This window comes from Oncorhynchus masou, chromosome 1 (assembly GCF_036934945.1).
Source record: "Oncorhynchus masou masou isolate Uvic2021 chromosome 1, UVic_Omas_1.1, whole genome shotgun sequence".
NCBI classification, from domain to species: domain Eukaryota; kingdom Metazoa; phylum Chordata; class Actinopteri; order Salmoniformes; family Salmonidae; genus Oncorhynchus; species Oncorhynchus masou.
Window position 1 is genome coordinate 19,598,428 of NC_088212.1, and position 22,914 is coordinate 19,621,341.

The 22,914-nt window shown below is 44.6% G+C and overlaps 1 protein-coding gene across 3 annotated transcripts in view; it reads right to left on the reverse strand.

Annotated features, from left to right (window-relative positions):
* LOC135527434 (cytosolic carboxypeptidase 1-like) overlaps positions 1-22,914 on the reverse strand; it is a 48,604-nt gene that overhangs the window by 16,896 nt on the left and 8,794 nt on the right. For 2 of the 3 annotated variants that reach the window (XM_064955987.1, XM_064956093.1), the window contains 17 exons: positions 13,193-13,260; positions 10,782-10,845; positions 10,132-10,278; positions 9,866-9,997; positions 9,587-9,680; positions 9,465-9,502; positions 9,033-9,235; positions 8,692-8,869; positions 8,538-8,576; positions 7,908-8,002; positions 6,980-7,096; positions 5,987-6,612; positions 5,788-5,871; positions 5,625-5,711; positions 3,390-3,538; positions 3,156-3,243; positions 1,275-1,419 (listed from right to left, as the gene is read on the reverse strand). In XM_064955987.1, the coding sequence (XP_064812059.1) occupies positions 1,275-1,419; positions 3,156-3,243; positions 3,390-3,538; positions 5,625-5,711; positions 5,788-5,871; positions 5,987-6,612; positions 6,980-7,096; positions 7,908-8,002; positions 8,538-8,576; positions 8,692-8,869; positions 9,033-9,235; positions 9,465-9,502; positions 9,587-9,680; positions 9,866-9,997; positions 10,132-10,278; positions 10,782-10,845; positions 13,193-13,260 (2,354 nt within the window). The remainder of the gene's footprint in view (positions 1-1,274; positions 1,420-3,155; positions 3,244-3,389; positions 3,539-5,624; positions 5,712-5,787; positions 5,872-5,986; positions 6,613-6,979; positions 7,097-7,907; positions 8,003-8,537; positions 8,577-8,691; positions 8,870-9,032; positions 9,236-9,464; positions 9,503-9,586; positions 9,681-9,865; positions 9,998-10,131; positions 10,279-10,781; positions 10,846-13,192; positions 13,261-22,914) is intronic. The other variant, XM_064956036.1, reaches the window with a different exon arrangement.

Here is a 22,914-nt window from a genome sequence, read left to right on the forward strand (position 1 = left end):
GTGGTATACAGTACCTATGGAGTAGTGTAGGTGTAGTGGTATACAGTACCTATGGAGTAGTGTAGGTGTAGTGGTATACAGTACCTATGGAGTAGAGTAGGTGTAGTGGTATACAGTACCTATGGAGTAGTGTAGGTGTAGTGGTATACAGTACCTATGGAGTAGTGTAGGTGTAGTGGTATACAGTACCTATGGAGTAGTGTAGGTGTAGTGGTATACAGTACCTATGGAGTAGAGTAGGTGTAGTGGTATACAGTACCTTTAGAGTAGAGTAGGTGTAGTGGTATACAGTACCTTTAGAGTAGAGTAGGTGTAGTGGTATACAGTACCTTTAGAGTAGAGTAGGTGTAGTGGTATACAGTACCTTTAGAGTAGAGTAGGTGTAGTGGTATACAGTACCTATGGAGTAGTGTAGGTGTAGTGGTATACAGTACCTATGGAGTAGTGTAGGTGTAGTGGTATACAGTACCTATGGAGTAGAGTAGGTGTAGTGGTATACAGTACCTATGGAGTAGTGTAGGTGTAGTGGTATACAGTACCTATGGAGTAGTGTAGGTGTAGTGGTATACAGTACCTATGGAGTAGTGTAGGTGTAGTGGTATACAGTACCTATGGAGTAGAGTAGGTGTAGTGGTATACAGTACCTTTAGAGTAGAGTAGGTGTAGTGGTATACAGTACCTTTAGAGTAGAGTAGGTGTAGTGGTATACAGTACCTTTAGAGTAGAGTAGGTGTAGTGGTATACAGTACCTATGGAGTAGTGTAGGTGTAGTGGTATACAGTACCTATGGAGTAGAGTAGGTGTAGTGGTATACAGTACCTTTAGAGTAGAGTAGGTGTAGTGGTATACAGTACCTTTAGAGTAGAGTAGGTGTAGTGGTATACAGTACCTTTAGAGTAGAGTAGGTGTAGTGGTATACAGTACCTATGGAGTAGTGTAGGTGTAGTGGTATACAGTACCTTTAGAGTAGAGTAGGTGTAGTGGAATACAGTACCTATGGAGTAGTGTAGGTGTAGTGGTATACAGTACCTTTAGAGTAGAGTAGGTGTAGTGGTATACAGTACCTATGGAGTAGAGTAGGTGTAGTGGTATACAGTACCTTTAGAGTAGAGTAGGTGTAGTGGTATACAGTACCTTTAGAGTAGTGTAGGTGTAGTGGTATACACTACCTTTAGATTAGAGTAGGTGTAGTGGTATACAGTACCTTTAGAGTAGTGTAGGTGTAGTGGTATACACTACCTTTAGATTAGAGTAGGTGTTGTGGTATACAGTACCTTTAGAGTTGAGTAGGTGTAAGGGTAGTGGTAAGCGAAGTAGCAGACATCGTCCTTGTGGTTGAAGGTCATGCTGAAGGTCATGGTGTAGTAGGACTTCCCCTTCTGACCACCTGCTGCCATCGAGCTCCTAGAGAAGTGGTTTCTAGGTAAAAGGATGTTGAGAAGTTCACAAAAGCTTGATACAATAACATACAGAAACACATTCACATGACACCAGTATCTACGGAAGTGACCAACAAGTAACCTATTTCATGGCCCTGTTCAAATACTTAACTACAAAATGCACCCTTCCTTCCTCGCACAGACCTAAACTAGCAAAAAAAGAAACATCCTCTCACTGTCAACTGTGTTTATTTTCAGCAAACTTAACATGTGTAAATATTTGTATGAACATAACAAGATTCAACAACTGAGACATAAACTGAACAAGTTCCACAGACATGTGATTAACAGAAATGGAATAATGTGACACTGAACAAAGGGGGGTCAAAATCAAAAGTAAGTATCTGGTGTGGCCACCAGCTGCATTAGGTACTGCAGTGCATCTCCTCCTCATGGACAGCACCAGAATTGCCAGTTCTTGCTGTGAGATGTTACCCTACTCTTACACCAAGGCACTTGCAAGCACCCAAACATTTCTTGGGGAATAGCCCTAGCCCTCACCCTCCAATCCAACAGGTCCCAGATGTGCTCAATGGAATTGAGATCCGGCAGTGTCATGCTGGATGAGCCTGCAGGAAGGGTAACACATGAGGGAGGAGGATGTCTTCCCTGTAACGCAAAGCGTTGAGATTGCCTGCAATGACAACAAGCTCAGTCCGATGATGCTGTGACACTCCTCCCCAGACCATGACGGACCCTCCACCCCCAAATCGATCCCGCTCCAAATACAGGCCTCGGTGTAACGCTCATTCCTTCGACGATAAACGCGAATCCGACCATCATCCCTGGTGAGACAAAACCGCAACTCGTCGTTGAAGAGCACTTATTACCAGTCCTGCCTGGTCCAACGACGGTGGGTTTGTGCCCATAGGCAATGTTGCCAGAGATGTCTGGTGAGGACCTGCCTTACTACAGGCCTACAAGCCCTCAGTCCAGCCTCTCTCAGCCTATTGCGGACAGTCTGAGCACTGATGAAGGGATTGTGCGTTCCTGGTGTAACTCAGGCAGTTGTTGTTGCCATCCTGTACCTGTCCCGCAGGTGTGATGTTCGGATATACCGATCCTGTGCAGGTGTTGTTACACGTGGTCTGCCACTGCGAGGACGATCAGCTGTCCGTTCTGTCTCCCTGTAGCACCGTCTTAGGCATTTCACAGTACGAACATTGCAATTTATTGCCCATGCCTCCTTGCAGCATGCCTAAGGCATGCTCACGCAGATGAGCAGGGAACCTGGGCATCTTTCAGGGTTTTTCAGAGTAAGTAGAAAGGCCTCTTTAGTGTCCTAAGTTTACATAACTGTGACCTTAATTGCCTACTGTCTGTAAGCTGTTAGTGTCTTAACGACCTTCCACAGGAGCATGTTCATTAATTGTTTATGGTTCATTGAACAAGCATGGGATACAGTGTTTAAACCTTTTACAATGAAGATCTGTGAAGTTATTTGGATTTTTTACGAATGATCTTTGAAAGACAGGGTCCTGAAAAAGGGACGTTTCTTTTTTTGCTGAGTTTATAAGTGAAAGCAAAGTTACAACCCTATTACTTTCACCACACTAATCAATTTAGATCTGGGGTTACTTCAAGGTACAGGTCAGACGGATGCATTTCTAAAGTATTGGAACAGGGCTCATTTCTCCTGACAGGTACACTACTTGTCCGGTGGGCTGTGTGATTACTGCCTCTGCTGGCGGGGTGAGGGAGGACAGTCACACCTACTTGTAGTAACATATGTCCGTTCCGGTGCGAACCCAACGGGGCCTGCCGCTAATGGCCTCCTGTACAGAGTACATCAGAACCTGCATACCTGAAGACAGTACCAAGGAAACGTTAATACCATACACACAGAAAACTGAACTAGCATTTCTTTCGAAACACAGAAGCCTTGCCAAACATCATTGACTAAATAATGCAACAAAAATGACCAAGTCAGTGAGTCAGTCAGTCACTTACCGTAGTTGAACTGGCTGTTTGACTTTTCACAGTTGATGATGTTGAAGCGATAGGAGGCTCCCACGCGCATGCCGCTCACCTCGAAGTAGAACCACTGGTGGTAGTGGTTACTGTTGATGTCGGAGTTTAGGACCAGGTCGTACTCAAACCTGGAACACACACAGATCACATCAGCTCAACCTTTACGCAAACCAAATGGCCCATACATGTGGGCAAAGACGATTGAATACAACAACTACTGCTTTTTTTTTTTACATTTAATTAACTCTTTACAGATGTGGGAATTGGCCTATATGGACAGGGCAAAATTAAGAAATATGAGAAGCATATGCATTACCATGGTAGCAATTGAAAAGGAACAGTTTGGAGACCGTGGGAAAATGATTAGACCAAAGGTGAGTACACAACAGTTCACCTGACAAGACTGAATCCAAATATTACACTGTTGATTTTATGTGCATTTCACATTTACTGTACTTTACCGCATTTGTTGATAACGAAATCTGAAAATACTCTGGATACATTCAGTAACATGATAATAATATTTCTGGATAATGTGGGGTAGGTGCAACATGAGACAAAACAATGACAAGAGTTTGAGTGAGAGGGGTCACTTGTGTCTCCAAGTGGACACACACTTCTCCAACGTGCACACAGTTCTGCACTTATGACTGAGAGTCTTCAACTATACGGTACTATTATTATTTGTAGCTCTGCTAGATATACCATTGAGGAACTCGAGCAAGCACACTTGTAGTTGCTTTGAACACAACCCTGCATCCCAACCGTCACACAATTGTTGTGGTTGTTGACGCAATCCAAAACACTATAAAAATCCTGGTCAGGTGGGCATGATTTGAAAGCTTGTTCTATCGACCCCTTCCTGTGTTTGCAAACATTGCCACAAGTTAGTGGCAGAACAAGGGGAGGTTCTTATAGAACGCCAGCAAAAAAGCCTCCATTTACATGTTGAATTATAAATGGGATTTTAAGGCTTGTATGAATGTCCTACTTAATATAATGTTTGCGTCATCATCGCAAATCATCTGCATTATACTTAAAAAACATTTAAACTTCAAGCAGTAAAATGGCTCTTTGGCTAGCTTTTGCTACAGCCTATATCAATGAGGGTTAGCATTCTAGCTAACAACTGCAGCATCAAAAATAGTTATTTTGCAAAGACCACAAACAAATATAATCTGTGACTGTTCAAGCAAGAATTAAAACATCACTGTAAGCATATGAGAAACCCCAAAAAGTTATTTTGTTTAGAAGTAATAAAAACATAGATCTAGGCGATGTTGAATGGGCGCAGCTGGCAATGGCTTTCTTACAGCCTCCAAGAGTCGCGGGTATCTGTACCTGACGTCACCGTGTCGTGTACTGGAAAAGAGTCTATTGCCAACATGACTAGCTAAATGACAAAATACGATATTACAGTTTTATGCTTTCGCAAGGTAATTCAGAGAAACAGATCATTTTAGTGTGAATAGAAAGGAGTCATGTTTAAATGATCTAAATGTTGAAAGTGCGTGTGCGACGGAAAGAAACAAAATGGTGTAGTTTCAGGCCATGTGGCGGAAAGTGATGCGGGCTGGAGATGGGGGTGTGAGCAGGTGGATCTGGGAAGGGGTGATATTGGGGATGCTTGTGTACATCTATATGTTGTTGTTTGTATGTGGATGCTTTGAATTGTAAAACATCATCACACCCAAAAAAGAAAGGAGTCCTGAGTACATTCAGGTGCCGCAGCAAATCCTCTTCACAGTAAAAACATAGACTCATTCTGTTCAGAACAACCCAGTGTATGACGCCATGTTGTCTTGTAACTCTACATCAAATACAGTGATCATAAACATTGACACTGTATAGGACATGGGTTTTATGAGATGGAAATGAGAAGAGCATATTTGGACTCATGGGTGTTTGGCTTGCGTCTCATCTTTCAAAATACATCTTAATTTACAGCATTTCCCCTCTCTCTGACAACAAAAAATTAGCAAAGGTTTCCCAATTAGCATGAGTGATCAGAGAATCATCTTGTCGCGCTCGTTGCTCAAGTTCAGAATGGCTGTCAGTGAAAACCCACACTGTGAAGCGCAGAGCCAGAGCTCTGGAAACGCTAGACCCCAGTGTAATGACAGCCACTACATTCAAACTTATTAGTGTCCAAATCTGCCATTTTATTTATTTTATTTTATCCCAGTTTATGTAACAATGGGACATAACACTCACTTTCTGACTTGAACTGCTTTCCTCAGGTTGCCAGACTCAAACTGAGAGTTGAACTTCAGAGATTCGCCGCCGTCAACCACTGGACAACTGAAAAACACAGGGCCCACACCGTGAGACACACACACACACACACACAATTCCCTGGACGGACGATGGTGCTCACCTCTGTATGTCCAAGTCGTAGACCACCTTATCCAGGATGTCGTTGGGGTGGATCAGCCTCTCAATGTCCTGGAAGATCTTAGTCCTGAAGGGGGGCAGAGGACTGAGTGACATCATCATCATCACACAACAGTAGCAGTAAGACAACGGGGGGGAGGGGGCAGTCATATAGATCCTAGATCAGTGTCTAGGGGTCTCACCTCTGCACGCCGTAGACCCTCTCCAGGATGTGTTCTCGGGAGGTGGGCGCCACGTGGCCAAAGTAGTCTGGGTAGGCCACCTCAGAAAACTGTGGCACAGAGCTTGTGCTCTTCACCATCTCCACGTACAGGTCAGGGTCGTGGAGCGGCAGGAGCAAGGCCGTGTCTGGCACATGCAGCACACCCTCCTCGCTGCTCTCCTCCTCCTCAGCCCAGTCCTCCACTAACATCTCCTCACCTTCTCCCCCCAGTCGGGCAGCCACACCCCCAGCCAGTATTGGGGGCTGTCTATTGTGCTTGTTGACCCCTCCTCCTCCACCCTGAGGTCCGGCCCCATCCAGGGCCACCCGCTCCAGTCCCTGCACCAGCTCCTGCTCCAGCCCAGCCCCAGGGTGGGGTTGGCTGTGGGTGTGGTCACCGCAGCCGTCTTGGTCCTTGGTGATGTTGATGGTGTCCAGGTCCAGGGCAGGGACTGGGGCCGGATGGGGGCACTCCCCCTGAAGGGGGGCAGCAGTGGGGTTTTTCGGGGGCAGGGCCTGGGTGGTGGGAACGATGATTGGGCGTTGAGACTTGGGAGCTGCTGGGGTGGCCGTCACACCTTTCTTTGGGTTGTCAAAGTTAAACACCTGCATAGACACAAAGGACATTGGACATCAGGCAGCTTTCTGATCACTTACCACAGTGTGGTCCCCAGGTTAAAAACACACTTCTATAAGTTTTAAGATGGAATGTTGAAAATGTGGGGGGCAAAGTTAAACACCTCGAGGTCAGCGCGTTGGGCCAGGAACCAAAAGGTCACTGGTTCAATACCCAATTGCTTCAGGGGCACTGGACAATGGGGTCACTGGCCATGACCCCACTCCCTGCAGGTGTCTCAGGGTGAGTTGCAAGAAACATTTCCATTACACACTAGTACAAATGTATACCGGAAATATGAAAACATCCCCAAAAACACTATTATTAAACCAAAGACACAAAGGTGTACTGCATTACCTGGAAATCCTCTGAGAGCTCCATAAAGAATCTCTCATAGATCTTCAGCTCTTCAAACGGCCTGCTATGGGTCTCTTTGGGTCTCAGTTTATTGATGTCCGTTTCTATGTCATCATTCTGCAGAGGGGAAAACATCATCATCAAACACCTGAAAAAGCAGGAACAGGATCCCAATAGAAAACCCTGTATTAGATTGTTTTTACTTCAACCAGAGAGAGAGAGAGAAAGAAGAGACAACCCACAGACAGGCAGAGAGAGAGAAGAGAGACAACCCACAGACAGGCAGAGAGAGAGAGAGAGAGAGAGAAGAGAGACAACCCACAGACAGGCAGAGAGAGAGAGAGAGAGAGAGAGAGAAGAGAGACAACGCACAGACAGGCAGAGAGAGAGAGAAGAGACAACCCACAGACAGGCAGAGAGAGAGAGAGAGAGAGAGAGAAGAGAGACAACCCACAGACAGGCAGAGAGAGAGAAGAGAGACAACCCACAGACAGGCAGAGAGAGAGAGAGAAGAGAGACAACCCACAGACAGGCAGAGAGAGAGAGAAGAGAGACAACCCACAGACAGGCAGAGAGAGAGAGAAGAGAGACAACCCACAGACAGGCAGAGAGAGAGAGAGAGAGAGAAGAGAGACAACCCACAGACAGGCAGAGAGAGAGAGAGAGAGAAGAGAGACAACCCACAGACAGGCAGAGAGAGAGAGAAAGAGAGAAGAGAGACAACCCACAGACAGGCAGAGAGAGAGGAGAGACAACCCACAGACAGGCAGAGAGAGAGAGAGAGCAGTTGTGGTTGTGGTCAGTTTATATGTTTGCATATTACGTCTGTCAGTCTGGTCACTGCAGTGTAACCTTTCTTGTGGTCATTCTGCGGTCAGTCAAACAAGGTGCGGTTTAAATTAAAAGGCTGTGGTCATGGTCACTGTACCCCAGCGTGGTGGTCCTTCTCCTCCACCTCGTTCTCCATGTCGTTCTCGGCCTCTGCATCCTCATTATTGTCGCTCTCGTCCACCACATCATCCACTGGCAAGCACACACAGGGAAACAGGCAGGGTTAGCATCAATTCCATTTCTAATCAGTCAGGCCAGGAAGTAAAACATACATTATAGTTTACTTTCAGTTTACTTCCTGAATTGAGCCCAAGATTAAGGTGTAACCTGACTGGTTACAGAGGGTAGCGTTTCCCCCCAAATTTTTTTTTTACGTCAATTAGTAAGCAAAGGATGAACAATGACCAATGCTTAGTTAAATAAAAGGTTAAATAAAATGTAAAAATGCTAAAGATGATATATAGGATTTCTGATTGGTTGGTTGGATTGTGCACTAGAGAAAGGTGACTGAGAATAAGTAGCCAGGAGTGAGATGAGAGAGAGCTGGTGTCTTGATTGGCTTGTTGAGTGAGGTGATGTCAATGAACAACTAAGTAGTGTGAAAGTTCACGAGTTACAGATCCTTGATGTAGGACAGGGTGTATTATACTGTTAGCAGTGTGACAGACTGAGGAGTGTTAGAGTCAGTAGTGTTTAGGCTGCTGCTATTTATTGTGACAAGTCTTACCCCATGGGGGCTTGGTGTAGAACTGGTAAATGGGTCCTCCTGAAATGGACGTGTGGAGCGTGAGAGTTAACTGTGTGCAATGACCATTGGGGTGATTTAAGTGGCTCGCAAGTATTGTGAGTGTAGAATGTGTGTGTCTGTGTGTGAGCCTCACTCCCCAGTGGCTGGTTGTAGAGCTGAGCGACTGGCCCTTCTGCGGGTACACGAAGCAGCTGGTGGTGGAAGACACTCTTGATGGTGGGCAGAGGGAGGCGGTTCTTGGGGAAGCACTTCCTCATGATGAGGCTGGAGGTGTTGATCAGAGGGTCCAGAGTCCTCACTGGCAGGCACTCCTAAAAACAACACATCACCATCATTAATATTCACCATCATCACCACCATAATCATCCGTTTTGGTGTAATGTAAAAGATGAGACAGCATTGGGGATAAAGCTAGGAACATAGAGGGTGGCTGAGACTGAGCTCAGGCTTCGGTAATGTTGTCACCCTACTCACAGTGGAGGTGTTATAGAGGATCCTCATCCCGTCAGCATCGATGAAGGCCTTGCGGCCCAGCTTGATATTGGTGATGTTCTTCAGGCAGCCTAGGATGCCCTTGCGGATGAGAATGTGGCGGTGGCGCGTGTCGTTGCGGTGCCAATCCTGATAGATGTACAGCAGGACGGGCACATGGACCACCGCCCGCTGGGCGTTCGTCTCTGTGGGATGGAGAGGGAGGGAGGGAGGGATGGAGAGAAGGAGTGAGGAAGTGGGCGAGGGAAGGATGTAAGGAGAGACGGGGAGGGAGGGGGAGAGGGATGGAGAGAGAGAGAGAGAGACTGGTTGATAATAGCCACTGACAATAGCACTGTTATTGAAGAACCATGACAGGACATTGTCCTAAACACTGCAGAGCGAGAGAACGGGAGAAGAGAGAGAGACACTTACTGGATTTGAGCAAGGCCCCCAGTGTGTCCAGGGATACTCTGTTGAGTAAAAGACAGCCAGAGAAGGGTCAAAAACAGCAGCACCCACACCATTCATCCTCAACACATACACACGCCACTTACTTCAGCAGACTGTTGTTCTTTTTGCTGTAGGGTCCAATGATTTTGAACATGAGCTCCACCACCCCATTCTTCCCCAGGGACACAGCATTCACAGCTGAAGGCAGACAAACCTCAATGCCCTCAACAATACCACCAGAAAGTAGTTGGCTGTAGTTGAAGTCATACTACAATAGGCTGGGTTTGTAACTGTCAGATGTATGGTTCCTATGGCAACAGTAGGTTGGGTTAGTAACTGTCAGTCAGATGTATGGTTCCTACAGTATGTAAGGTCAAACTCACTGTTGGAGGAGTAGACCTGTAGAACCAGCAGACAGGGCAGCAGCAGCTTGTAGTTCTGCAGGTTTTGTTTGAGCAGGTTCACAGTGACGTTCAGAGCTCCGTTCAGACGGGCTTTCACACCAAACTTCCTGTCTGGAGAAAGACAGACGTGAAGGGGTGTACATGCTAAATTTGGTATGGATTTAGTTTATGGCAGAAGTTTGAATGACAATGTTGGGGCTCCTGGTACAGCGATAGAGTACCTTAACATACAGGGTGTGTGTTACCTTTTGGTCCAACCTTGGCCAGGACTGAGTGGAGCTGCAGCATGACCTCCTCACTCGGGGGAGACTCTTTACTGGCACTGATGACCAGCTGCAGCAAGATGCCTGTGCCACCCTTGGACACAAACACACCAATCCTGCGACCCCCACCTGGGACAGAGAGACACACACACACACACACACACACACACCTATTACTACAGCCTCCACAAATTGATCAATCACCATTTAAATTTTCACAAGTCAAATGATCCCCATCAGTTTCCACAAAACCAACCTATCAGTTCAGCTGTTATTGAGTAGAGTTCACACAAACCATGTGAGGAAATCTAGTCTGATCTCAACTGGATTCCATTGGTCTGGCAGTGTGACCGGGGAAAAAAGATAAACAAAATCCTGTTTACATTTTTTTGAAAGATTCTTGATCAGTCTCAGATTTTGTGTGAACAGGTTGCAAATTTCTACAACTTGACAATCTACACCAGTTGAAATGAGTCTACATTTTCTTAGATGGTCTGCGTGAAAACAAAACCTACCCAATCAAAGCACTGTTTCCACCCAAGACAATTGACACTTGTCAAATCAGAGATCAGGACACTCAAACAGAACACCGTTTGCCCCCATCATCCAATTACAGAGCGGTTACCACTTACCCACAGTTAACAGCTCATTCAGAATGTACAAAATGTTCAGGATAGATTGCAGATCCTGTGTGTTCTATCAAAAACAGAGAGCATGCTGGGTATTACCAACACACTCAATAACACGTGAGCATGGACAAACACATTTGTATGTGCACACACAGACAGACACACAGCCATTCATGCACACACCACCAAATCTACACATACACACAAACCGTCTCACTTAGGTTTCAGTCTCTACAAATAGTAATGGCTTTTCCCCAACTCATAAATTGATCTGGCATCAAGTGGTATATAAAGACATAGGGAGATATAACTAGACAGGGAGATTTAGAAGCCATTGCCAAAACCAAGTGTGTGCTATGTAAACTGCATCTCGGGAGGACAATTATTTCCAATACTTTTAAGATACCATGATGTTGATAGTAGGGTTGGGCGATATGGCCAAAATATTATATCATGGTATTTAAAAAAAAAACTGGACGGTATTTTTAGTTTTTGAATAATAAAAGTTATACATTTGTTTTATGAGTAGTGAGTGATCCTACGGTGGTGACACATACATTATAAGTGATATCAATGAGTCTTTCTCCATTCTGATTGTTATATACTGTTCAATTCAACTTCAACCAAAATAAATTTCAGCACTTTTATCATTTCTGCATTTCCTGCATTCAATTGCAGTGGTGGAAAAATACCCAATTGTCATACTTGAGTAAAAATAAAGATACGTTAATAGAAAATGTCTCAAATAAAAGTCACCCAGTAAAATACTACTTGATTAAATATCTAAAACTATTTGGCTTTAAATATACTTAAGTATCAAAAGTAAAAGTATAAATAATTTCAAATTCCTTATTTTAAGCAAACCAGACGGCCACTGTTCTTGTTAATTAAATTTACGGATAGCCAGGCGCACACTCCAATACTAAGACATAATTTACAAACAACGCATTTGTGTTTAGTGAGTCCTCAGAGGCAGTAGATGACCAGGGATGTTCTCTTGACAAGTGCGTGAATTGGACCATTTTCCTGTCCCGCTAAGCATTCAAAATGTAATGAGTACTTTTATGAGTCAGGAGAAATGGTCAAAATCATGTAAAAAGTACAGTATTTTCTTTAGGAATGTAGTGAAAAAAGTTGTCAAAAATAAAAAATAGTAAAGTACAGATACCAAAAAAAAAAAAAACTTAAGTAAAAAATAGTTTCAAGTACTATTTAAGTACTTTACACCACTATTCAATTGAAATAACTTCCGCACTGCCACGTAGGGCTGCACTATATAGGCAAATAATCTAGGACTTATTTTTAACCAAATGTTGCAATTGCGATTTGACTTGTGAATTAGGGCAAAACTATTGGAATCATGGAAATAGAATGACTATTTTGAAACAGTGTCGTTTGAATACAGGCACTTTGAATACAGTGTCGTTTGAGACAATTAATTAAAATGCCAGGGAAGAGTAATTGTGACATGGTAGGAACTAAAGTGTTGATAAGTGTTTCCTAGGGGACCCTATAAGCTTTGGCTATATTGCAAGTTCTCTTATCTACTTCATGTAACTAACATATTCTTGCTTTACATATTCCTCTTTGATTTAGAAGATACTGTTGCACAAACAACATGCTGATTTAGGTCTACACCATCACTGGTATTATCAGGCTGTATTAGCTTGCTACGTTTGCTCTTACTCAGTACATTTATTAGCTAGCTAGCTATTAGCATTAGCGTCTATCGATTAACGTCTCACAAGATTGAGGGCAACATGCTATGAAAAGACAAACTAGCTGTTTGCTGATGTAAGAAACACAAACTAATAGTGTCATTATAGAACCCTAGTGGATTTATATGAAGAAGCTAAGTGAAAACAGCATTGTTGTCATCAACATTGTTGCATGCAGACTGAACGCAAGTGCCTTGTGGTTGAGAAACGTCAAATGCACTCCTTGAGTGACAAGGGCGTGGCTAGGTCTGTGTGGTTAGTAGAGCGGAGAAAGATGACTCAAGTAGCGAAATAAACTATAAAAATTAACATTACACATGGTGTATCCCAGTTAACAAACCAGACATTCAAATACCGTTACAGAAGGTAAACTAAAACCCATACCGCCCAGCCCTAGTTGATAGTTATTGTTATAACTGAGTTGTACCCTTTTCACACTACTGAACCAAGCTGTACAGTACTGGCCTGGTTACGCATCCACCATACCTGCTGGACAAGTGCTAAAAAAGGCTAACTGAAAAGAAAATAGCAACGCCAGCACAATATTCCTTGTTATGAATGTGTTAGTCTCCTTATTCCCTCTCCTTATTATGTTGTAGTATTGTACTGTAGCGGAATATGGAGTTAAATTAGTGACATGTGAGCTCGATATTTGGTACTAACTTAACTCTATAGTGGAATGTGGCGGGAACTCACCTCCAAAGTCGCCAGGATAACCTCCATGCCACTGGAGCCCTTGGACACGATCTCCTTCCGTGTCTTCTCTGTAACACAAACAGGGACCTTAGTTACATTACATTTCCCTCCACTATGTTAGCGTTTACAAATAGGCTACTGTAGTACAAATAATCAATCATCATCATCATCATGCTGGCCTTTTTACCATGCCATTTCATAATCAAATATCAGAATTCATGTGAAAGTGAGTAGTAGTGTATAAGCAAAGATAAAAATAACATTCAGTGCCTTCGGTGCATAATTCAGACCCCTTTACTTTTACCACATTTTGCTATGTTGCAGCCTTAAAATGACAGCCTTAAAATAGTTTTCCCCCCCTCATCAATCTACACACAAGACCCCATAATGTCAAAGCAAGAAAAGGTTTTTAGAAATTTGTGCAAAAAATAAATAAATAAATGAAATAGACCCTTTACTCAGTACTTTGTTGAAGCACCTTAGGCAGCGATTACAGCCTCAAGTTCTTGGGTATAACGCTACAAGCTTGGCACACCTGTATTTGGAGAGTTTCTCCCATTTTTCTCTGCAGATCCTCTCAAGCTCGGTCAGGTCGGATGGGGAGCATCGATGCACAACTATTTTCATGTCTCTCCAGAGATGTTCGATCAGGTTCAACTCCAGTCTCTGGACATTCAGAGACTTGTCCCAAAGCCACTCCTGCATTGTATTGGCTGTGTGCTTAGGGTCATTGTCCTGTTGGAAGGTGAACCTTCGCCCCAGTCTGAGGTCCTCTGTACTTTGCACTGTTCATCTTTCCCTCAATCCTGACTAGTCTCCCAGTCCCGCCGCTGAAAAACATCCCTACAGCATGTTGCTGCCACCACCATGCTTCACCATAGGGATGGTATTGGCCAGGTGATGAGCGGTGCCTGGTTTCCTCCAGACGTGGCGCTTCGCATTCAGGCCAAAGAGTTTAATCTTGGTTTCATCAGACCAGAGAATCTTGATTGTCATGGCCTGAGAGTCCTTTTGGTGCCATTTTTTCACGGAATCGCGGCTGATGACATGGATATTCAGCTAGCAGGATATACACTGCACCAGCAAAATAGAACAGAGCACTCCGGTAAGACAGGGGGGGTTGTGCATATTTGTAAACAGCTTGTGCACGAAATCTAAGGAAGTATCTAAGTTTTTCTCGCCTGAAGTAGAGTATTTTATGATAAACTGTAGACCACACTATTTGCCAATTGAGTTGTCATCCTAACTTTTCGTGGCTGTTTATCTACCACCACAGACGGATGCTGGCAATAATAAGCAAACCGCTCACCCAGAGGCGGCGCTCCTAGTGGCCGGGGAATTTAAGGCAGGGAAACTTAAATCAGTTTTACCTCATTTCTATCAACATGTTAAATGAGCAACCAGAGGGGAAAAAATCTAGATCACCTGTACTCCACACACAGAGATGCGTACAAAGCTCTCCCTCACCCTCCATTTGGTAAATCTGACCACAATTCTATCCTCCTGATTCCTGCTTACAAGCAAAAATTAAAGCAGGAAGCACGAGTGACTTGTCTATAAAAAAAGTGATCAGATGAAGGAGATGCTAAACTACAGGACTGTTTTGCCATCACAGACTGGAGCATGTTCCAGGATTCTTCAGATTGCATTGAGGAGTACACCACATCAATCACTGGCTTTATCAATAAGTGCAGTAAGGACGCCATCCTTATAAGCTTATAAGATATCTTGCTAAGCCCTCCAACAAACCATCAAGCAGGAAAAGAGCCAATACAGGGCTAAGATTGAACCGTACTACACCGGCTCCGACGCTCGTCTTACATGGCAGGGCTTGCAAACTATTACAGACTACAAAGGGAAGCACAGCTGCGAGCTGCCCATTGACACAAACCTACCAGACAAGCTAAATCACTTCTATGCTCGCTTCGAGGCAAGCAGCACTGAGGCATGCATGAGAGCATCAGCTGTTCCGGACGACTGTGTGATCACGCTCTCAGTAGTTGACGTGAGTAAGACTTTTTAAACAGGTCAACATTCACAAGGCCGCGGGGCCAGACGGATTACCAGGACGTGTGCTCCGGGCATGTGCTGACCAACTGGCAGGTGTCTTCACTGACATTTTCAATATGTCCCTGATTGAGTATGTAATACCAACATGTTTCAAGCAGACCACCACAGTCCCTGTGCCCAAGAACACTAAAGCAACCTGCCTAAATGACTACAGACCCGTAGCACTCACGTCTGTAGCCATGAAGTGAGAGGCTTTGAAAGGCTGGTCATGGCTCACATCAACACCATTATCCCAGAAACACTAGACCCACTTCAATTTGCATACCGCCCAAACAGATCCACAGACGATGCAATCTCTATTGCACTCCACAATGCCCTTTCCCACCTGCACAAAAGGAACACCTATGTGAGAATGCTATTCATTGACTACAGCTCAGCGTTCAACACCATAGTACCCTCAGAGCTCATCACTAAGCTAAGGATCCTGGGACTAAACACCTCCCTCTGCAACTGGATCCTGGACTTCCTGACGGGTGGCCCCCAGGTGTTGAGGGTAGGTAGCAACACATCTGCCATGCTGATACTCAACACTGGAGCCCCTCAGGGGGGCGTGCTCAGTCCCCTCATGACTACATGGCCAGGTACGACTCCAACACCATCATTAAGTTACTTCCGGCACCGACAGAGATGGCCGCTTCGCTTCGCGTTCCTAGGAAACTATGCAGTTTTTTGTTTTTTTACGTGTTATTTCTTACATTAGTACCCCAGGTCATCTTAGGTTTCATTACATACAGTCGAGAAGAACTACTGAATATAATAGCAGCGTCAACTCACCATCAGTACGACCAAGAATATGACTTTCGCGAAGCGGATCCTGTGTTCTGCCTTTCACGCAGGACAACGGAATGGATCCCAGCCGGCAACCCAAAAAACGACTTCGTAAAAGAGGGAAACGAAGCGGTCTTCTGGTCAGACTCCAGAGACGGGCACATCGTGCACCACTCCCTTGTATACTTCTCGCCAATGTCCAGTCTCTTGACAACAAGGTTGATGAAATCCGAGCAAGGGTAGCATTCCAGAGGGACATCAGAGACTGTAACATTCTTTGCTTCACGGAAACATGGCTCACTGGAGAGACGCTATCGGAGTCGGTGCAGCCAGCTGGTTTCTCCACGCATCGCGCCGACAGAAACAAACATCTTTCTGGTAAGAAGAGGGGCGGGGGCGTATGCCTTATGGCTAATGAGACGTGGTGTGATCACAAAAACATACAGGAACTCAAATCCTTCTGTTCACCTGATTTAGAATTCCTCACAATCAAATGTCGACCGCATTATCTACCAAGGGAATTCTCTTCGATTATAATCACAGCCGTATATATTCCCCCCCAAGCAGACACATCGATGGCTCTGAAAGAATTTTATGTGACTCTTTGCAAACTTGAATCCATACATCCTGAGGCTGCAATCATTGTAGCTGGGGATTTTAACAAGGCTAATCTGAAAACAAGACTCCCTAAATTGTATCAGCATATCGATTCCTTTCGGAAAAGCTGACCAAGACTCCATTTTGTTGATCCCTGCCTACAGACAGAAACTAAAACAAGAAGCAATCAAACAAGCTAAGCGTCAGTATAGAGACAAAGTAGAATCTCAATTCAACGGCTCAGACACAAGAGGTATGTGGCAGGGTCTACAGTCAGTCATGGATTACAAAAAGAAAACCAGCCCCGTCACGGACCAGGATGTCTTGCTCCCAGGTAGACTAAATAACTTTTTTGCCCGCTTTGAGGACAATACAGTGCCACTGACACGGCCTGCAACGAAAACATGCGGACTCTCCTTCACTGCAGCCGAGGTGAGTAAAACATTTAAACGTGTTAACCCTTGCAAGGCGGCTGCAGGCCCAGACAGCATCCCTAGCCGCGCCCACAGAGCATGCGCAGACCAGCTGGCTGGTGTGTTTACGGACATATTCAATCAATCCCTATCCCAGTCTGCTGTTCCCACATGCTTCAAGAGGGCCACCATTGTTCCTGTTCCCAAGAAAGCTACGGTAACTGAGCTAAACGACTACCGCCCCATAGCACTCACTTCCGTCATCATGAAGTGCTTTGAGAGACTAGTCAAGGACCATATCACCTCCACCCTACCTGACACCCTAGACCCACTCCAATTTGCTTACCACCCAAATAGGTCCACAGACGATGCAATCTCAACCACACTGCACACTGCCCTAACCCATCTGGACAAGAGGAATACCTATGTGAGAATGCTGTTCATCGACTACAGCTCTGCATTTAACACCATAGTACCCTCCAAGCTCGTCATCAAGCTCGAGACCCTGGGTCTCGACCCCGCCCTGTGCAACTGGGTACTGGACTTCCTGACGGGCCGCCCCCAGGTGGTGAGGGTAGGCAACAACATCTCCACCCCGCTGATCCTCAACACTGGGGCCCCACAAGGGTGCGTTCTGAACCCTCTCCTGTACTCCCTGTTCACCCACGACTGCGTGGCCACACACGCCTCCAACTCAATCATCAAGTTTGCGGACGACACAACAGTGGTAGGCTTGAATACCAACAATGACGAGACGGCCTACAGGGAGGAGGTGAGGGCCCTCGGAGTGTGGTGTCAGGAAAATAACCTCACACTCAACGTCAACAAAACTAAGGAGATGATTGTGGACTTCAGGAAACAGCAGAGGGAGCACCCCCCTATCCACATCGATGGAACAGTAGTGGAGAGGGTAGTAAGTTTTAAGTTCCTCGGCATACACATCACAGACAAACTGAATTGGTCCACCCACACAGACAGCATCGTGAAGAAGGCGCAGCAGCGCCTCTTCAACCTCAGGAGGCTGAAGAAATTCAGCTTGTCACCAAAAGCACTGACAAACTTCTACAGATGCACAATCGAGAGCATCCTGGCGGCCTGTATCACTGCCTGGTACGGCAACTGCCCCGCCCACAACCGTAAGGCTCTCCAGAGGGTAGTGAGGTCTGCACAACGCATCACCGGGGGCAAACTACCTGCCCCCCAGGACACCTACACCACCCGATGTTACAGGAAGGCCATAAAGATCATCAAGGACAACAACCACCTGAGCCACTGCCTGTTCACCCCGCTATGATCCAGAGGGCGAGGTCAGTACAGGTGCATCAAAGCTGGGACCGAGAGACTGAAAAACAGCTTCTATCTCAAGGCCATCAGACTGTTAAACAGCCATCACGAACATTGAGTGGCTGCTGCCAACACACTGACTCAATTCCAGCCACTTTAATAATGGGAATTGATGGGAAATGATGTAAAATATATCACTAGCCACTTTAAACAATGCTACCTAATATAATGTTTACATACCCTACATTATTCATCTCATATGTATACGTATATACTGTACTCTATATCATCTACTGCATCTTTATGTAATACATGTATCACTAGCCACTTTAACTATGCCATTTTGTTTACATACTCATCTCATATGTATATACTGTACTCGATACCATCTACTGTATCTTGCCTATGCTGCTCTGTACCATCACTCATTCATATATATCTTTATGTACATATTCTTTATCCCCTTACACTTGTGTGTATAAGACAGTAGTTTTGGAATTGTTAGTTGGATTACTTGTTGGTTATTACTGCATTGTCGGAACTTGAAGCACAAGCATTTTGCTACACTCGCATTAACATCTGCTAACCATGTGTATGTGACAAATAAAATTTGATTTGATTTGAAGTTTGCAGACGACACAACAGTGGTCGGCCTGATCACCAACAATGACGAGACAGCCTATAGGGAGGTGGTCAGAGACCTGGCAGTGCCAGATTAACAACCTATCCCTCAACGTAACCGTGACTCAGGAGATGATTGTGGACTACAGGAAAAGGAGGACCGAGCACGCTCCCATTCTCATCGACGGGGCTGTAGTGGAGCAGGTTGAGAGCTTCAAGTTCCCTGGTGTCCACATCACCAACAAACGAGAATGGTCCAAACACACCAAGACAGTCGTAAAAAGGTCAAGACAAAGCCTATTCCCCCTCGGGAAACTAAAAAGATTTGGTATTGGTCCTCAAAAGGTTCTACAGTGCGTACGGCCCAGTACATCACAGGGGCTAAGCTGCCTGCCATCCAGGACCTCTACACCAGGCAGTGTCAGAGGAAGGCCATAAAAATTGTCAAAGACCCCACCCACCCCACCCAAAGACATTTCTTTCTACTACCGCATGGCAAGCGGTACTGAAGCGCCAAGTCTAGGACCAAAAGGCTTCTCAACAGTTTTTACCCGCAAGCCATAAGACTCCTGAACAGGTAATCAAATGGCTACCTGGACTATCTGCATTGTGTGTGTGTGTGTGTGTGTGTCCAAACCCCTCTTTACACTGCCGCTAATCTCTGTTTACCATATATGCATAGTCACTAACTGCTAATCTCTGTTTACCATATAAAGAGGGGCAAAAAAGTATTTAGTCAGCCACCAATTGTGCAAGTTTTCCCACTTAAAAAGATGAGAGAGGCCTGTAACTTACATCATAGGTACACTTCAACTATGACAGTCAAAATTAGAAAAAAAATCCAGAAAACCACATTGTAGGATTATTAATGAATTTATTTGCAAATTATGGTGGAAAATAAGTATTTGGTCACCTACAAACAAGCAAGATTTCTGGCTCTCACAGACCTGTAACTTCTTCTTTAAGAGGCTCCTCTGTCCTCCACTCGTTACCTGTATTAATGGCACCTGTTTGAACTTGTTATCAGTATAAAAGACACCTGCCCACAACCTCAGTCACACTCCAAACTCCACTATTGCCAATACCAAAGGGCTGTCAAAGGACACAAGAAACAAAATTGTAGACCTGCACCAGGCTGGGAAGACTGAATCTGCAATAGGTAAGCAGGTTGGTTTGAAGAAATCCACTGTGGGAGCAATTATTAGGAAATGGAAGACATACAAAACCACTAATCATCTCCCTCGATCTGGGGCACCACGCAAGATCTCACCCTGTGGCGTCAAAATGATCACAAGAAAGGTGAGCAAAAATCCCAGAACCACACGGGGGGGCCTAGTGAATGACCTGCAGAGAGCTGGGACTAAAGTAACAAAGCCTACCATCAGCAAGGGCATTGAAGATGAAACGTGGCTGGGTCTTTCAGCATGACAATGATCCCAAACAAACCGCCCGGGTCCTAGCCAGTCTGCAGATCACAACCCCATAGAAAATCTTTGGAGGGAGTTGAAAGTCCGTGTTGCCCAGCAACAGCCCCAAAACATCACTGCTCTAGAAGAGATCTGCATGGAGGAATGGGTCAAAATACCATCAACAGTGTGTGAAAACCTTGTGAAGACATACAGAAAACGTTTGACCTCTGTCATTGCCAACAAAGAGTATATAACAAAGTATTGAGATAAACTTTTGTTATTAACCAAATACTTATTTTCCACCATAATTTGCAAATAAATTCATTAAAAATCCTACAATGTGATTTTCTGGATTTTTTTTCTCATTTTGTCTGTGATAGTTGAAGTGTACCTATGATAAATTACAGGCCTCTCTTATATTTTTAAGTGGTAGAACTTGCACAATTGGTGGCTGACTAAATACTTTTTTGCCCCACTGTATGCATAGTCACTAACTATACATTCATGTACATACTACATAAATTAGCCCGACTAACCAGTGCCCCCACACATTGGCTACCCAGACTATCTGCATTGTGTCCAGCCACCCACCAATCCCTTTTTTACGCTACTGCTACTCTCTGTTTATCATATATGCATAGTCACTTTAACCATACCTACATGTACATACTATCTCAATTTGCCCGACCAACCGGTGCCAACCACCTCCCTGACCAAGGCCCTTCTCCCCCGATTGCTCAGTTTGGGCAAGCGGCCAGCTCTAGGAAGAGTCTTGGTGGTTCCAAACTTCTTACATGTAATAATGATGGGAGGGCACTGTGTGCTTGGGGACCTTCAATGCTGCAGACATTTTTTGGTACCCTTCCCTAGTTCTGTGCCTCGACACAATCCTGTCTCGGAGCTCTATGGACAATTCCTTCGACCTCATGGCTTGGTTTTTGCTCTGACAGGCACTGTCAACTGTGGGACCTTATATAGACAGGTGTGCCTTTCCAAATCATGTCCAATTAAAATAATATACAACAGGTGGACTCCAATCAAGTAGTAGAAACATCTCAATGATGATCAATGGAAACAGGATGCACCAAAGCTCAATTTAGAATCTCATAGCAAAGGGTCCGAATACTTATGTAAATAAGGTGTCTTTTTAAACCTGTTTTCGCTTTGTTATTATGGGGTATTGTGTGTAGATTGATGAGTAAAAATATGAATTTAATCCATTTTAGAATAAGGCTGTAACGTAACAAAATAAGCAACATTTTCCTCCCCAATGATGGGTCTGCCTGCCATAGATTCTCTCTGAAACACTAACCACACGGATGGACAAGAAACTCCAGCAACCTTTCCGTGACGGCTCCTCAACAATTTGTAAAAATACTAGAGGGGGTCTCACTCACACACACAAACACACTAAAAACCAATGGAGCAAAAGCTCAAAACACTAACTAAAACTAATTTTTGTGCCCTAATGTATACCCTCTGACCAACAGCACCAACAGAAACCAACAGTAATAACAGAAAGTCCAGGAACGCAAACAAAATAAGGCCTATAAAACTCAGTCAACAGCACCCAGGGCAGCTCATATCCCATCAAATAGAGTCTCACCACCCGGACCAATAAATGGTTGATGGAGCGGACCTTATGAACACCAGGATGAATGGGAATATGGAGATGAAAAGTGTGAAACATCCCCCCTCTGATTTATAGACTCATAAATAAAGCACACGTCGCAAATCAGGTTTCAGCAGTGGGGCAGCCAACGAGCTCAAACATGTGCATACACAGACCAGACATGCACCCACACAGACCCCCTGGTGCATAATTCAACTTCACAAGACCCGGACCAGTCTCTCATCTATGCCCCAGCGCGCGCACGCACGCAAACACACACACAAAAAACACAACAGTCAGTGGCTATGCGAAAAAGTGACCTCTAAAAACACTTCTGTCATACTAGACTTTTTAAGCTCTTCGAAAACAAAAACAACAGCTCACAGCTGATCTTGAAAACCAAAACAATAATGCAAATACCTATCAAAGAAATGCATCATGTAAAATAAACTTAATAGTTCAAATCAAATGCTACTATTGATGTGATGACGGACATGCCAATGGCTTTACTGTAGCATTCTTGTAATAGGATAGTAAGGAACTATTACGGGCACTACCTATCCAGTATTATGGTATTCATGTTGTGTTATCTGCACAAGAAATAACCAATACAAGGGTTTTATTGGTTATTGAAGTAATCTACAGGATAATAGAATACAGTGGGGTTTACACTGACATATTGGCTGGCATGGTGAACCGTAAACACTTCAGAAATCCGTTCAACTTTCCACAACTTTCTTTTATTAACAGAGTAGTGATTTTATTTTGTGCAAATACAAGATTTGCAGATTATATAGAAACCTTTGTCCCATTGAACAGTAGCCTAGCTGCACAAACTGCTCAAAGCATTAGCTACAGTAGCTGTGGTAGAACTAATGGTGTTCTGCACTACAGGGGCTGCACAACTGTAGAACTTTTCCTCCTCATCCCCCAGTCTCAGCCCCAGTC